General features: G+C 31.7%; 1 protein-coding gene across 1 annotated transcript; it reads right to left on the bottom strand.

Moving 5' to 3' along the window:
* Nucleotides 1–470: 470 nt before the first annotated feature.
* Nucleotides 471–4,660, bottom strand: LOC129310588 (30S ribosomal protein S6 alpha, chloroplastic). Its single transcript, XM_054952476.1, has 2 exons — nt 4,254–4,660; nt 471–867 (listed from the first exon to the last, which is right to left on the bottom strand). Exons 1-2 carry the CDS (start codon nt 4,644–4,646, stop codon nt 628–630), a joined length of 633 nt encoding a protein of 210 aa, XP_054808451.1. The 5' UTR covers nt 4,647–4,660; the 3' UTR covers nt 471–627.
* Nucleotides 4,661–16,295: the final 11,635 nt, after the last annotated feature.

Here is a 16,295-nt window from a genome sequence, read left to right as displayed (position 1 = left end):
CTAATATTAATGTTACAAATGAATAAAGAACATAATAGTACAATACAAATCATTTGGAGATTATAAAACATTAACCTTGAAAATCTCCTTCTAAGGCATAACTCTTAATGCTTGGGATTTTTCATTTCAATACTCATAACTCTTAATGCTTGAGATTTTTTATTTCCCATATATTGAAAGTTATGGGAAATAAAAAATCCCAAGCATTAAGAGTTATGAGTATTCATTGATAAAATCATATAATATTCATAGTGCAAATATATTTTATGAGCAATTTGATAGTCAAAAATTCAAAAATAAAAAATTATAGGCAAAAAGCTTTTCAAAGTATCATATCACATAAATAGCCATCTTTTACCTATGAATGAAATGGTTCAGAATTCATATGAGCCAATAAATAGAACAATGTGTAATTATTAACATTCAGCGATTTCTTATGCTTCGTGGTTACTATTTCTGCAAATGATGCCTACTGCAAGCCTCTTTTAATTAACTTAATCATGATACATAAATACTTGAATCCAAATGAAAAACAATATCAGGTGAATAAATGATATTACAACGAAAATACAATTTTCCCTGTCCTAAACATCTTTCTTTTTCACCAATCTCAGTACTCATAACAAACTAATATCTCCTTTTCCTAACTTGAAAGCTCATTGATCTAATCACATCATCATCAGTTTTTAGTGTGTCCTCAAGAACTTGTATGGACTCTGGCTTGGTGAAGTAGGTAAATAGGAGGTAGATGCCATCCAAGTAAGTGTTGGTTTCTCCGGCCTTATTTTTTTTCTTGATGCTATATGCAAGTGGAATAACTCCCCTGTTGAAAACCTCTACATACATGCCACCTCCAGCAACAAGCAGCTACAAGGAGAATTTACAATACATTTTTCAATCCCATTTCTCTAAATCTATCAACATATAATACAGTTTGAGTCAAGTTTTAACTTATAATCATTATCGTAAAATGTGATCAGACTGCCACCTCTGAAGCCACACCTGAATACTTTAGGCTTACATATCAAGCTTCAACTTCATCAGAGGATGATCAGTTTATTACTTCATTATTCATTAACATTAAAGTACACTGCACAGTATTACCGGAATAAAAGGCCAAGAAATTTCAGAAGATCACAGATAAAAGCAGCTGCACTGAATGAATTAAATGATAATCAGTGGCTAACGGATAGTATAATGGGTCTTAAGATCATATCGCCAGTATTTTGCTACACTGAGAGAAAATTGCGGGTTCCCTTCAAAATTGCGGGTTCCCTTCCTAAGAAAACCAACATTTCACTTGACCATTTAGAATAATGGCTTGAAGGCTCAGTCCTATTCTCATTCACAAGACACACCTCAATTTATGTGAGTGCAGTAAATTCCAAGAGATGCCTAAACATCAGTCCCAAAAGCTGTCTCATGAGAAGAAAAATGAAATTTAGACCAAGACACGGCAAGAATTCAGTATTCATTCTATTTCCCCTCTCTTATGAAATATCAAGTATTCATTATCATCATTTACCTCACGTTATCATTATCTCTAATCCTTCCACATTGCTCAGATAAGAAAATACTTTCAATTAGAATGTCTAGATGTAAAACATGGAGACATATGACATCAAGGAGAAAAATAAAGAGCTAAATGCTCCAGGGGAAGCAAGATACGAGAAAGTTGAACATAATAAGCTTTCATCTATCATCGCCTTAGTTTTTATACAAATGCTTTTGAATTATATCCCTGGTCTTTTATTCTTGTCCAATGCCAGATTAAACACAATATTATCCTCAGGCCTTCGTTTTGTCAGGTGAGGGACATTCCTTCTAGCTACTTCTCTTGCAATACAAAAATGATAATATCTCGATCTATCGAAGGTAAATCAATAAAGGAAAAATATGTAAAGCTGATCATGATCATAACTCCAAAATTTCATTCAGATTGTAAATGCCTATTATAAGGGAAAAAGAAAGTTGGGAGAACGACAAACTCAGGACCTGATTCGAAAATGAATGTCAAATAATGGCTTCTTAATTGGGAAAAGTTGTAAAAATTAGTATGAATTGGAACCTTAAATGGGACAAGGTTCTTGTTTGACATTGATTGTCTAATCAGGTCTTGAATTGTAGTTCTCCCAAGAAAGTTTACCATCTAGTGGCATTCCTCATTTCACATTGGTATCATGCGATTGAAACCCACAAATTATGTCGCCCCTGAACTTTGTGCACTAACCATACTACCACACTGTACGACCATTTTGTTAAACTTCAAACAATTTGAACAAGGGAAGGCAGAGTGAATCTTAAAAATCATTCAATTAAGTGACAGTTAATAGAATGATGGCATGGGGTTATTTTATGGTAATGAAGCCAAACTCAAGAGGGCAGGGTAACAAAGTAGTAAGCTGTACTTCTTTTTCCCATGATAAAATTATAACCTAGTAGGCTATGTTTGAGAGTTTTGAAGAGGGTGGAGTGAAGTAATTATTAGAGTGGAGTAAGATGAAATGGAAAGGGGACGATGAGGTAATTTTAGTCCTCTGCAGTTTCAAAGAAATGAACAATCAAAGACAGAAAGACACAATATTTATGGATCTCAAATTCAAAAATGAAATGAAATCCATTAAACAAGTGTCTTTCTTTATTAGAACTTGGCACAAAGAATTTCTTTAAGAAATACCAAGGACCCAATTCTGAATGAGAAGTGATCTAACCCAAATAAAATTATCATCTTTAGAAAGTTATGCGGTCGTTAAGGTAGAGGGGATGGATCAGTATTACTCATATATTTTATTTTCCCCAACGGCCAGTAAGGATAAAATAATAAGAGTTGAATATTGAACAATTGAATAATTAATTAATAATTGGAAGGCAAACCATTCCAAATCCCCCCAAGTTGGAAATTTTATAAGGGACAAAAAAAAAGACAAAATTGTTCAAATACTTTCTATCAAGTTCTCCAATAGAGGCAAATAAATATTTTGCAACATCAAATTTGCTACTACTTTTTGGAGGAAAATTTATTTGTTGAATTTCACAGCAAACACTCAAAATCCATATTTCAATTTTTTTTTCTTTAAAAAATGCAAACAATCTTAGGTATTTTTTTCACATACTATAAGTTTTTATTTGAAAATCTGAAAACAAAAATTGATATAATACATCCAATGACAATAAGATAGAAAAATTTGAATGAAATGTCTGAAAAATTCAAATTATTCACAAGGCACTCCTTATTTTGGTAGTGATTGGACAAAAGAATCGTCATCTATTTGTTACAACCTAGACTTTTCTGACGTTACAAGTAACTTTTAGAATTATCACCACCAAGTTCTTGGCTTCCCCATTTTGAGGTCGCTTGCATGCACAAGTTGCAATACAACCTAGGCATTTAAAAGTTACAAGAGACTTTTCAGGGTTATTATTACTAAATTTTAGGTTTCTTATCACGTTGCTTTCTAATTTTTATTCATGAGTTCTGGTTTTACCCCCTAAAAATAGGCTGCAAACAAAGCAACCAACACAGCTCAGTCATGATAGCAATGCACACAAGAATCAACCATTGATAGCAGATTGATGCAACATCAATTTGTCATCATTGATGTTTCCAAAAATTACCTTAAGGATTATCATTACCCAATTTTAAATTTGCTATGATATATTTCATCGGAAAGAAAAGTAGTATGAAACATAAAACTTAGCAATGATGACCTTAAAAATCCGTCAAAACTACAATAAGCCTAAGTGATAATTAATGAATCCGAACATTTTCATCCAATCATATATATAATCATATCAATGTGAGTTTCAAAATAATGTATATTTTCATATCCTTCATTGCAATTTCACAAACGGTCTTTTGATCATTTTCTCCCAAAGACACAAGTAGGAAAAATTGTGGGGTGGGATTGGAAAGCGTGATTTGAAATTCCTTCTAATCCGCCCCAAACCATTCCTTCTAACGTAGGCATCTCTAGTTTAGATTTTTCCCCTTTCACATTACTTCATATTTTACCTATTCATTTCATCGAAACAAACAAGAAAGCATTTGAAGTTTGATATTTTACAAAAATTTGGAGAAATATAATACTTTCTAGACACTCTGCACCTCAAGCACCAATAAGAGAAAAGGTAATCAACCGCCTTGGTTGATAGAAATCCACTGATATTCATCTTAAAAGTCACTAAGATGAAGATGAAATTGAAAATTGTTGATGGCATTAAACATGAGAAAATATGGTTAAGAGGGTTGATACCTCCTCGTACTTCTGAGTAAGTGCAAGTCGCTCATCCTCGGACATGTCAGGCCTCAAGACAGCCATTGTCTCGTACTGTCTGAGTCCGGGTGGGCATTGTGGTTCCTCCTTCTCCTCCACAGAAGTGAAACCCCTTCCGGGAGAAGTAGGGTCTTCATCCGAACCGAATCCACCTTCGAAGAAGGAGCCAGAGAAGTCGAGGGTTTGGGCTTGGATGGAAAATCCAGAATTTATTCTCTTTTGGTAAGAGGTTGGTCTTGATCTAGTAAAAAGAGGTATGAGGCAGTGAGAAAAGCTTAAAATTGAAGAAGATAACAAACTTTTGGGGCAATTCGGCACTTTAAGCAGAAACGAAGAAGAGATTGGAGTTGATGCCAGTGAAGATGATGCCATTGATGCACTCTGCTATTCTCTTCGTACATGGATAAGGCAAACCCCACTTTTATATGCGCTCGTCCTCAGACGACGTCGTCTTCTTCCTTGTTTCCGGACCTAGATTTCTCCCTATTCAAAATTAATATTCTATTTTTTTTTAACTACATTTATTCTCTGTACAAACATGAATTTTTTATTGCTCATATATATTTTTCAATTAGAGACAATCTTATATTCTTATTTAAAACACAGTTAGATATTAAATATAAACATATCTTTTAACATGAACTTAAATTTTAACTTGCCATATTATGAAGAATTAACATCTACCATAAGAGCTCACTCCATTGGTAAACTAAGAATTTTTTTTATTAGTATTTGAATAATAAAAATAATAACTTATCTTATTCCATGCATATTAAATATATAATTAAACTAAATATATAAATAACAACTTATTTTTATTTTGGAATAGTTATTATTGCTATAAAAAAGTCTTTTCACATCACTTTTTTAAGATATTTTATGTCTCTATTGTGGGGGACATAAATTTAGGTGACTTAAAAAATTGTCTTATCCATGTTACATGTTTTGGGGATGTAGAAAAGAGTAATGACATTACTTTTTTCAAAATGAGAGCCACGATCGTTGCTCTCTCTCTTAAAAGTAACTTGATTTCTTGAAAAATGAAGTTACTTTTAAGTATAACAGTGACATGATTTACTTGGACTTCATTCCATTTTAAAAAAGTGTCGTTGTATGTTTATTTTTTTAAATGGATATTTTATTTTATTTTTACAGCTAAATTGAACTTGCGAAATTATTACAATAGCAAGAGTCTAACATATATAACCAAAGTATCTAAGATACAACAGCACAAGCATGCCAATGTAACACTAAAACCATTATTACTTATTTAAGTATTTAATATTTACAATAAAAAATCTAACAAACTACTACAATACACTAAGTAGAGTTTATATGCATCTAACTTTCCTATAAATTTAGCTAAAATCCTAACTTTAATTAACAAGGTATAAGCTATATCTAGGACTATCTAAATAAATAGCTCTTGAAAAAATTGACTTGTCAAACTATTTTAAATGTAATATATCTCTTCAATGGTTTAGGAGTACTCATTGTTAAAAAGTGACAAATATTCATAAGTTTTTCATTAGAGCTGTAAAATTTTAAAGCTTCACAAAACTAATATATTATTGAGATTAAATAACTACTTTTGGATCTAAATTTTCATTGGTACTAGATTGAATAATAAAGTATCTTCACTCTTTATTTTCTATCTGTCAATGGCATTGGAAAAATAAAAAATAAATTATAAGCATAAAAAAACATATATGAAATGATTGTGGATGAAAAATATTGAATTCAAATTACTCATATTTAGGAATATCCAAGTCGATGAGTCATTTTTCTTTGGGTTTTTTCTGTGGGTGGCGCTTTAATAATCTATAATGAAATTTAAGTGAAAAAAAATATTAAAACAATTTGAATATATGAAAAAAAACTAATGTTTACAAAATAACATTAACTTATGTGTTAAATTATATTTAATTTCAACAATTAATCGCCTACTCGTAGAACAAAACCAGTATATCCTGTGCAAATATGAGCAAACAACACAAAAGGACCAGTATTAATTACAACATATAAAAATTATAATTATCTTATGAAAATACAAAAAATATTACCAAATTGAATGTAAATATGTGAATATAAACAATTTGCCCTTCAAGTATTGAGCTAGATAACATGGTATTTTTTTTGAAATAATATTGCCCACATATCTCACATTATCATGGACATCATTGTGAGCCGACATCACAGAAGCTAGATATAAAAGTCTAAATTGATCTTCTTTTGGGTCTAGTGCAGAGATGATTGAGAAAACTATTAGCAAAAGGAGATAGAAATTAATGCATATCAATTAAAATAAATGAAAATGAGTCAAAATATAAATAATAAACTTACCAAGATTGATAACATGGCCTAGGATATGTCTAGCTCCCTCATCAATAGGAATTCCAAGATGTCTTTCTTATCAAGTGCAAAGGATATGACTTATCTACACTCATAATTCCTTTAAGCATTGCCAACTCAATTGGCTTTGTCAAAAATTAATATAAATGTGGTAGATAAGAGTAGTCCTTAACATCTTCAAGATCTTAATGACACATCAAATAATACAAGTTATATAAATTGAAACAAATAATCAAAGAATAATGGGGTGTTTTTTTACCATAGAAACTATCATGTCCATGACAATAAGTCTTTTAGGCCATAGAATGAAACAGCTTTATACTTGGCTTAATTTTACAATCTCATCAATAGGGAATGCCATTATCACGTTCAGCTCAAGAACAACCTCAATCGTCACCTTGACTTGCTCATTCGGAATCTTTATATGATGGATTATTTCTCTAAGCATGTATACCCAAGTAGTAGCGACAACCCAATTCCTGGGTTTATCCAAATAAAGAAAAAAAGGAGTTTCATCATCTATTGAGGGATTAGAGGCATAGACTGCTATGTCTGATGGATTATGGTTATCTTTTGTGCTTTAAAGCAAGGGGGAAGTTTGGAGAAACAAATGAAAGAAGTTAAATATAATAAAGAAAAAAATAGATAAAATTGAATATTTAACTAAATAAAAATATTGAAAACTTGGGGTCCCCGCTACCCAATTCCCTGCTCAATTCCCATATTGGAGACTAAGGATATAAACTCTTCAAGAAGTTGCTCTGGAATGACAAATGATCCTACTCGTACTTTTAAGCAACTTCATCCCTAACCTTTGCCAGAAATTCATCAAGCTTGGCTCTAAATACAACTCTTGAGCTTTATGGTGTTGGTCTAAAGTACTACTTGAGACTGACTTTTTTTCCTACCCCTCTAATATGACCAAGATAATATGGCTTTCCAATTGCTATTACTAAGATCCATTCTTCTAGTAAATTGAAATGAACCTTGAGAAGCTTATTCCTTAAGTGAATCTTGCAATATATAATTAATGAATTTATCTCAAAAAACATGTAATCTAAAATTTGATTTAACTCATTTGATAAAATAACTTACAATCCTTATAGCAACTGCAATAGTGTAACATTCGCCTTGATATTACTATAAAGCACCCCACTTAGCATACAAATGACTAGGAGTCCTTAAACTCCTAAATTACCATAATTCACAAAAAAAACTAGAGATAAATCTTTAAAACTAGTTGAGATCCCAAAAACCATAGAAAATATATATAAACTCAAAACAATAGGTATTCATGCACAGCAAAAACAAATAGGATGCAAAATCACTTCATATTAGAAAAAATGGCAAAATTGTCACCTAAAAGGACACATATGCCTCGGCATGTGACACATGTGACGTGGCATGTTGAACAGAGAGGGCAATTTCATATCTTTGTATCATGTGCTGTTGCATTTATGACAGCAAAAAGCTAACATAATAGCTTTTCTAGTCCAACTTCAGATGTGTGTCATTTTTACATACTATGTCTAATTGGAGTGATTCAAATGCCTACATATAACTTATTTCACAATCTAACTAATAATACAAGTTTTACTTCAATTCGATATTTCGTTTTAAAATTGGACACCCAGATGCAAATTGACCATTTTATATCATTTCACCACATCTAAGTATCCCAAACCATAAAGTAATGTCATTAGCCTCACAATGGGCCTCAATCACATCTAATAGGACAATGTCTACCTGATTAAGCAATTATAATACCAATCATACATTCACACATAAATTTAGGCACCCTTATACCTTAATTCACATCAAAATAGGACTATTTTGCATATTTGCACATAATCATCTATCTTGGCTAAATTCGCACATCATATCAATTCAACACATATAAACATGTACTAGTACTAGTATCTCAGGCCTCTTGTCACAATTTCCTAAATTTACATATCTTATGGCTAAGATACATACACACATGGTCATATAAGTGCAACAAAAAATATGTATGCATTCCTATGGAAACTTTTAAATATATACATACAAATACACAAATTAATTGCTCAATTCAACAATAGGGAGATATAGTAAACCTGCTACTCCTAGACCATGTCTTTCCTTCTACCCCTATCAGTATTTAAACTTGTAAAATAGTAACTATGGGGTGAGACAGAGTCCCAATAACCAAAATAATCCAAAACTATCTATTAACAAGTAAAACCATAAACTAATAAATTAAACATTATTAATTGCATGCTAGTACATGTACACATATTTATACAATTGACATCACATGCATGATCAAACTATCTAATTGAACTTCTTCATCTACCTCCGACTGAATCCGTAGGCTACACATTGTACTAATTCTATATAAATTGATCTAAGCTCACCTTCCATGGGAGAACCACCTAGCCAAAGGTGTTCAATCCCATCTTTAGACTATGAATTCCCCTATCACATATGTAATCAGGGTGTTGTATACTCCAATGTTGCATATACTCAAGTGCTAAGGAGCTCAAATCATGTAATGATTGCCTGAATATCCCATGATAATAATCCCTTACAAGTTGCTGCACTAGACATCCTATGGTGTCAATCAGACCATAAGGATTTTCATCCCACCGGGGGTCTTTTGGATTGGGCTCCAACACTCCTCACGGAGCCCAAGCCAGCTTTCCCCAAGGTGGTACTTGGGTTATTTCTTACCCCACCAAAGAGGTCTTTTGAAGCCTTTCCAGACTCGACCTTCCAACTTCTACCACCTTAAGGAAGGTGAGGCTAAGTCTAATACCATTGAGACAAGTGACTTAAAAATATATAACTTTAGTTACATATATACTTAAAAATGTGTGTGTATGTGTGTACTATTTTCTTAAAACTTTTCCTTTATTTCATTTACAAATTATACATCGTGAAAAGCATATATTATTATATCCATCATTACACATACTCGTAAACAGTTAAACAAGCTAATAAATATGATAAATTATTTAATTACCTCAATCGTTCTGTTACAAAAAAAAGTTACCTATGGCACTTTTAGTTCTTTTTAGTAACAACTGCTCAAATTACCTTTGAGTCACAACAATCTATAAAATTAAACACTATAAGTCAAATTCTCAACTTACAAAACTACTTATTAGCACAAATATGCTAATACAAACTTCTAACTTTTATTATAGGACAAATTTTAAGTCCTAATAAACCTCTACAAACTTTCTACAACTTTTACTACCCTCCTTATTATCAATATAGGATTTTTTTTGCTTTTCAAAAGACCTTTATTTATGGCTAAGATTGAGCCAAAGCCTCAAAACTCAACCATCAAATGGTAAACTAGTTACAAATCCTTAATTTAACTTTCAATAACTCTTTCATGGCTATTAAACAAGAAAACAAACCCCTCAAAACTTTCCAACTTAATTTCTCTATATCTTAAACTAAGAGAAAATAGGGTAGAACAAGAAAATAGGAAGGTACTAGGCTTACTCAATAGATGATAGGTCAAAACTAACTCCTAAGTACCTAAAGATTGATGCCTTAACAAAGCTTCCTTTTCTTCCTCTCCTCTCTCATGATTTTTCCATTTTTTCCTTCTAAAATCATGAGTTGGTCCACATATAAGAAATCAAATTTTTGGCACATGGTACAGTGAGGTATTTCTCACTCTAACTCCCAATTTATCTTGGATCACTCTATTTCCACTTGATCTTAATCAAGCAATTGTCCAAGGACTCAAAATGTCAATTTATAGCCCAAAAATCATGATTAATTAATTAATTCACTAAATCACTAATTTACCCCTTTTAAATAGTAATTAGCTTCTGGATAAAAAGTTTAGGATGTAACAAGTAGCCTCTAGAATGATATAACGGCCTTTCTTGATCCTTACCTCCTTCCTTTTTCTTTGACAAGTTGGCCAAGCTAGGGAGAGAACAATAATGTTGGGGTCTGATCTTGTAGCTTCCTCTAATTTCTTCAAATTAGCTTCCATAAGCTTCTTGTCTAGCTTCTTATATCCCCCCGAGACAAGTAATGCCTACATTTATTTTTAGACAGTCTCTCTTAATTTAGTGGATATAATTTCTATTATTTAATCAATACAAAGTTAGTTTGATATAGATTTAATAAAAATAAACCAAGTCAGTGATTGATCCCATCAAAATTCACCTGAAATTCAAGATCTTCCTGTGATCTCACAAACTGTCTCTAAGTGTCTTGATTAATAATATTGTATTCCAAACATGGATCCTCATTATTCTTTTCTCCTCGAATGTATTTCCTGCTAAGTGTTAGCTTGAAATCTTTCCATCGATCATATACTTGTTGAAGCTTGTGGTACTTCTTTTTATTTAGGGTATAAGATGCCAACTCTAGATCGGGCCATAAGACCTATGTATTTTATAAACTTATCCCGTTCTAGACTAAGTGGTCTTGTATCATCATCAAATTCCAAATGTACCTTCTTTATAGTACCTTAATGTAAAGCTAACTCCTTCAACTTTGTGCCATATTTACCCCTTCTCTTTTTAGATGTATTGGCTATGTCATCTACGTTAACATCCTCAAACTTCAAACTTGGAATTTTAAAGTTTTAAACAAGGACAAAATAGTAAATTTGAGCATTTACCAAACTAATGGTGTTTCCGAACGACTAATGTGATACTCATAACAATTAACCCACTAATTAAACCTTATTGTCATGGTAATTAAGGCTAATGTCCATAATTAACCATTACCATGGTAGAATATGTTTGACTATAGTTATCGAAAATAAGGAAAAAAACTATTTGAAAACTAGATCCTGATAAAACAGTTTTCAAAATCATTGAGCTCAAAACAAAATGCATTATATTAGAATTATCAATAAATAGAAGCAAGATATAACCCACTAATGAGGATTATGCCACGGTACAAGGACAAATTAGTTCTTTCATAAAACGAAGCATTCACGTGACATTGACTTCTCAACTCAACAATTCAACCAAATAATTCTTGGGAGCGAAAAGATACATTTCAAACTATAGTTTAATCATGAACATCATCATCAAAACAATATATAAGTGTCAATCACAATTTTTCTAGCACATCATAAGTTCATAAGACTTGGATTGACAAAAATAGTTAGACATCCCGCATTCAATAATATCTCAACATAATAATTAATCAATAATAATTTCACTAGCCTAAATACAAACTCCCATGAGTTTACTTCACAAAAAAGGCTTGGCAAACAACAACCATAGTCATAAAATCAATTACAATCATAGATGCATAATATGTTCCTTAGCTAGCAATATATACACACACACTACACAAAGATAAATGAGGCTATATAAGATGCAATCTAGCTGTAAGACTTTGAATCCTTCCCTTTGCTACTACTCGAAGCATTTCCTGTAAATATTAATCATGGAATGAGATAAACATTTTAGTAATCAATGAATCCTAACTTTTAACATATACAAGCATAGGCATTAAGGGTATGTAAAGAAATAACTAACAATATTAGATCAAAATAAAACATTCAGTATGCATAATTAATTAATTTTTCTCCTTATCTTCTCCTTATTCCTTCTGATAGAGTCCATGGGCTACAATTCATAACAGGATGAATTAATATGACTGGACTAACCCAAGTTCTCCAATTCTAAAGGGGTAACCCAACTAAAGATCACTACTCCTTAACTTAGACCATAGACTCCCTTGGTAATCGAATTCTTATAGGGTGTCATAATTATTACAGGTAACATATACCTACTCCCAGAGTGAGTTTCATCGGCTAAGCTGGTGCTACAACTATCTAACACTAGAAGCTACCTAAGTGTTGTCCATGCCATGTAGACTTATAATAATCTTCCAACTAGGGTGAACTCCCACCTATTTCAATTCTCAATCATGATATAATATATTACAATTTTAATCATGCATCATAATGTAATTCCACATGTCAAGAAAGCACAATTTCTAATTAATATGCTTAATTTCATCCACTTATTCATACTTTACATTTATAAGTAAAGAGATATCAACCATTCTCATAATTTACAATAAAGCACATCTTACTTGTTTCATTCACATTATTCAACAACTAACTTATACCTAATTTACACATTTTCTTAAAACATCAAAATTGCATCTACACATATAATATACATTTCATAATTTTTATAATACCGAAAACACTTAAAACATGCATATGAGGGAATTTAGATTCCTAGTTACCTCCTCCTCTTGAGTCACTCAAAAGGGAAAGCTATGGATTCAATTCAATTCCAAGCTCTCAAATGCTTTAAAAGCCTAAGATAATTTAGTCCACAATTAGACAACTTAAAATCATCAACCCTTAACCAAAATCACCATTTTCCTAACTACCCATTTTTACTCAAAAATTTTAAAATTTACTTTACTACATAACCTTATTATCTAATAATTCTATTAGCTTTATTAGACTCTAATGAGTCCAACAAAATCTATTAACCACTAATATAATCTTCACATTACCCATTTCCAACCTAGAGTTTGTTTAAATCAATAAAAATTTGGATAACATACCTAAATAAATCATACCCCCTATTCTAGCAACAATTATATACCTCAAATAACTCCATTTCATCCTTTTATGATAGCCAAAACTTCCCTCATAGTCAAAACAACCAAAAATTCAAATTTGTAGAAAATTTCAAATCTTTCACTATCAAAAATTTGAAAATAAAGTAGAGAAATAAATTCAAAAAAACATTTATAAAATTTATCTAATCTTAGAAAAACTCAAATCATATTGAAAATATCATATAATATAGCCTAACCTTTAAATTTTCCTCCCTCTCGGACGAACACAATCATGAATTCTCCTTCTACTTCACACCTCCCCTCTATGCGCCGAAAATGCATAAAGGAGACGGGGGAATGAATCTTATTTTTCCTTCTCATAAGTGGCAATAGTGGTCCGTGGTTCACTATTAATTTCATCATATTTTTCTTTCTTGTTTTACTTTTTACTTTTTACTTTTTTTTATTTCCTTTTCTTCTTTTTTCTTTCTTCTTTTTTTAATTCTATCCAATATATATATATATATATATCTTCTTAGACATTCCAAAAATTAAAACAATTGATCTAATTTTATATATTTTGTTCAAATAAAATTTTCAAATCATTAAAATATTTATATGTTAAGTTAGAAATATATATTCAATAATTTAATTTAATTTTAACTAGCTTGATTTATTGTGAAAATATGACTTAAAATAAAATCCTCATAATTTTACCCCACTATAATCCCAATTAATTCATAGTTTATTTTAATATCTTAGTTGAAATTTTTGGAATGCTACGACTAACGGGTTTATTAGGCCTTTGAAAAGCCTTAGGGGTGAATTATGATAAAGTTTGGCTAACTAAGCCTAAGTAAAAGGCCTAAATGGTGTGTTGGCATGCTATGCCACATGCCGTGGTATATGCATATTGCGTTGTGATGCACAGCCTTTTTTTTTTGGATAAATCAGACTCAACAACATTTTATTAGAGAGAGGGAGAAAAGAAGAAATGAAAAAGGTGACTAAGAAGAGGCTTTGAGATACAATGGCTTCAATCTTTGACCACTTTGGAGGCAAGGTAAGTTAAGAAAAACCTTTGGGCAACCTTCCTATCCACTCTCCTTCCTCTTTATTTAAATTTTAGTGAGTTTTGGGCATGGTTGGGTGATGAATTCGTCCTCTAATTTTAATCAAACCCATTGTGTACTTTGAGTCTATGAGGAGTTAATTCAAGCTGTTAAACATAGGTTTCATGATTTTATAGTGATTTGAAATTTTGAATTAGGATTTGGATGAACCTTAGGCTTAAATTTAAGTTTTAGGAGCAATGTGAGTAGAAATTTAATGTTATTAGGTTTACAAATGCTAAATAAGGATAATGAAACATGTTGGGAGTGTTGTTTATGATAAAGAAGAAATTTGGATAGCATGGTTATTCTAATTTAGGCTAAAAGGGTGTTTATAAGAGATGTAAATTGATTATTAGTGATTGATTTTGTAGATTAAATATTGATTGGACCCTTTTGAGCTAGTGGAGGCTAAAGAAGTTGGTAATTTCTATAGTAACCCTTTTTACGACAAAAGGGTTAAGGTAACCAGTTAATATAATCCTTTTACTTGTTTGTTTGGGTAGTTATATGTAACACCTTGAATTTCAATCCAAGAAAACTAATTACTAATCAGGAATAAATTAGTAATTCGTAGATTGATTATAGTTGGAATGTTAGGTTGATATATGATGTTGATTGATTGTTGTGTTGATAGGATAGAAGGGTAGAGCGGCAATTCAGGGTAAACATACGAACATAAGTGAGAGTTTTCTCACTGTACCACACACCTCGATGGAAGCTGTATGTGCTGTGGCATTTGGCACAAAATTTTACTTAAGACCTAAGTTAGAATGTGTGAATCAAAAGAAGAAAGAGGTGGAAACGTATCAAAAGGGTAAAGGGAGTTCTTATCTACTAGGGCTTGCGTTATTTGATGATTGGGAGTCTGCTTCGACTAGTAACTTATCAGGTAAATATTATACAACCCTAAGCTTCATTTCTAACCCATTTTTATTGAATTTGATCAAATAAGAAATTGAATCAGGAAGTTTTGATGTGTTGGAATTTAAAAGAAAGGTTTAAAAAGGGCTTTTGAATATGAAACTGATGTTTTATGACTAATCTTGAGGATTTAGACTCAATTAGCCTAAAAACTTATGTTAAAATGGTGAAAATTGGTTAAATAAATGAGTTAAGAGGTTGTTGTAGTCATTTGGATAGCCTATAAAGCTAATGACTATAGAAGTGGACTTATGGATTTGGAAGGTGTTAATTGAATCATTTTGTATGTTAAGAGATTCAATTTAATCGAATTAATACCTATGTTGAGTATTAAGAATTGATTGAGGGATATTGTATTGTGTAGATTAAACACCTGTGACATTGTTTATGGTAATCTACACTCTTGGGAATTCAATATAATTGGTAACTCTTAGTAGTAAGGGTAAAAGGTAACTAAAGTAACCCTTTTACTTGTTCGTTTGTGAAATTATTTACTAGTTTGTTATATAACTATGTGCATTGTGATTTATGAATTGATAGAGTAGCAGAACTATAAAAGTATATGTTTGTGGGTGTATGAGTAATGTTTGAGATGTATGAGACGAGACATATGCATAGACAAGCATATTGCATCTGTGAGACTACCCTAAACTAGGATAGGGGGTTGCAGCCCTACTCTGTGTAAGTCTAGAAAGTCCTAAAGGTCTTAAACTTAGAGCTTGACTTTACTAGGAAGGACCTAGCATATTTTAAATGTCTCGAGCATAGAACTTAACTCTACCATAATGAAACTAGGATAATGATCCACAAGTGTACCCTAGACTAAGGTAGAGGGTCATGGTCCTACTCTGTGTAAGGCTAGAAAGTCTTAAAGGTCTCGAGCGTAGAGCTTGACTCTGCTATGAAACACTTAGGAGATCACCCATACGTGAAGAGGATACTTCGTCTGAACAGTGGCATAGTAGGCCTTGTTTTATGAAAGAATAGAAGTCCTAGTCTAAGTATAGAGATTGCTCCGCTAGGTGGAACCAGGAGTGCATAAGCATGAGTATGATAGATTGATGAGAATGAATTC

This window comes from Prosopis cineraria, unplaced genomic scaffold (assembly GCF_029017545.1).
Source record: "Prosopis cineraria cultivar Desert tree isolate PC_DT_omini unplaced genomic scaffold, ASM2901754v1 PC5, whole genome shotgun sequence".
Classification (NCBI taxonomy): domain Eukaryota; kingdom Viridiplantae; phylum Streptophyta; class Magnoliopsida; order Fabales; family Fabaceae; genus Prosopis; species Prosopis cineraria.
The sequence above is the reverse complement of the archived record's forward strand: the minus strand, read 5'-3'. Positions and strand labels throughout refer to the sequence as shown.

Bases quoted from the DNA above. Each gene is read 5' to 3' on its own strand.
- LOC129310588 (XM_054952476.1), bottom strand. From the start codon at position 4,646: ATGGCATCATCTTCACTGGCATCAACTCCAATCTCTTCTTCGTTTCTG. The intron at 868-4,253 runs GTATCAACCCTC...TTCTCCTTGTAG, and splicing joins TTACTCAGAAGTACGAGGAG to CTGCTTGTTGCTGGAGGTGG.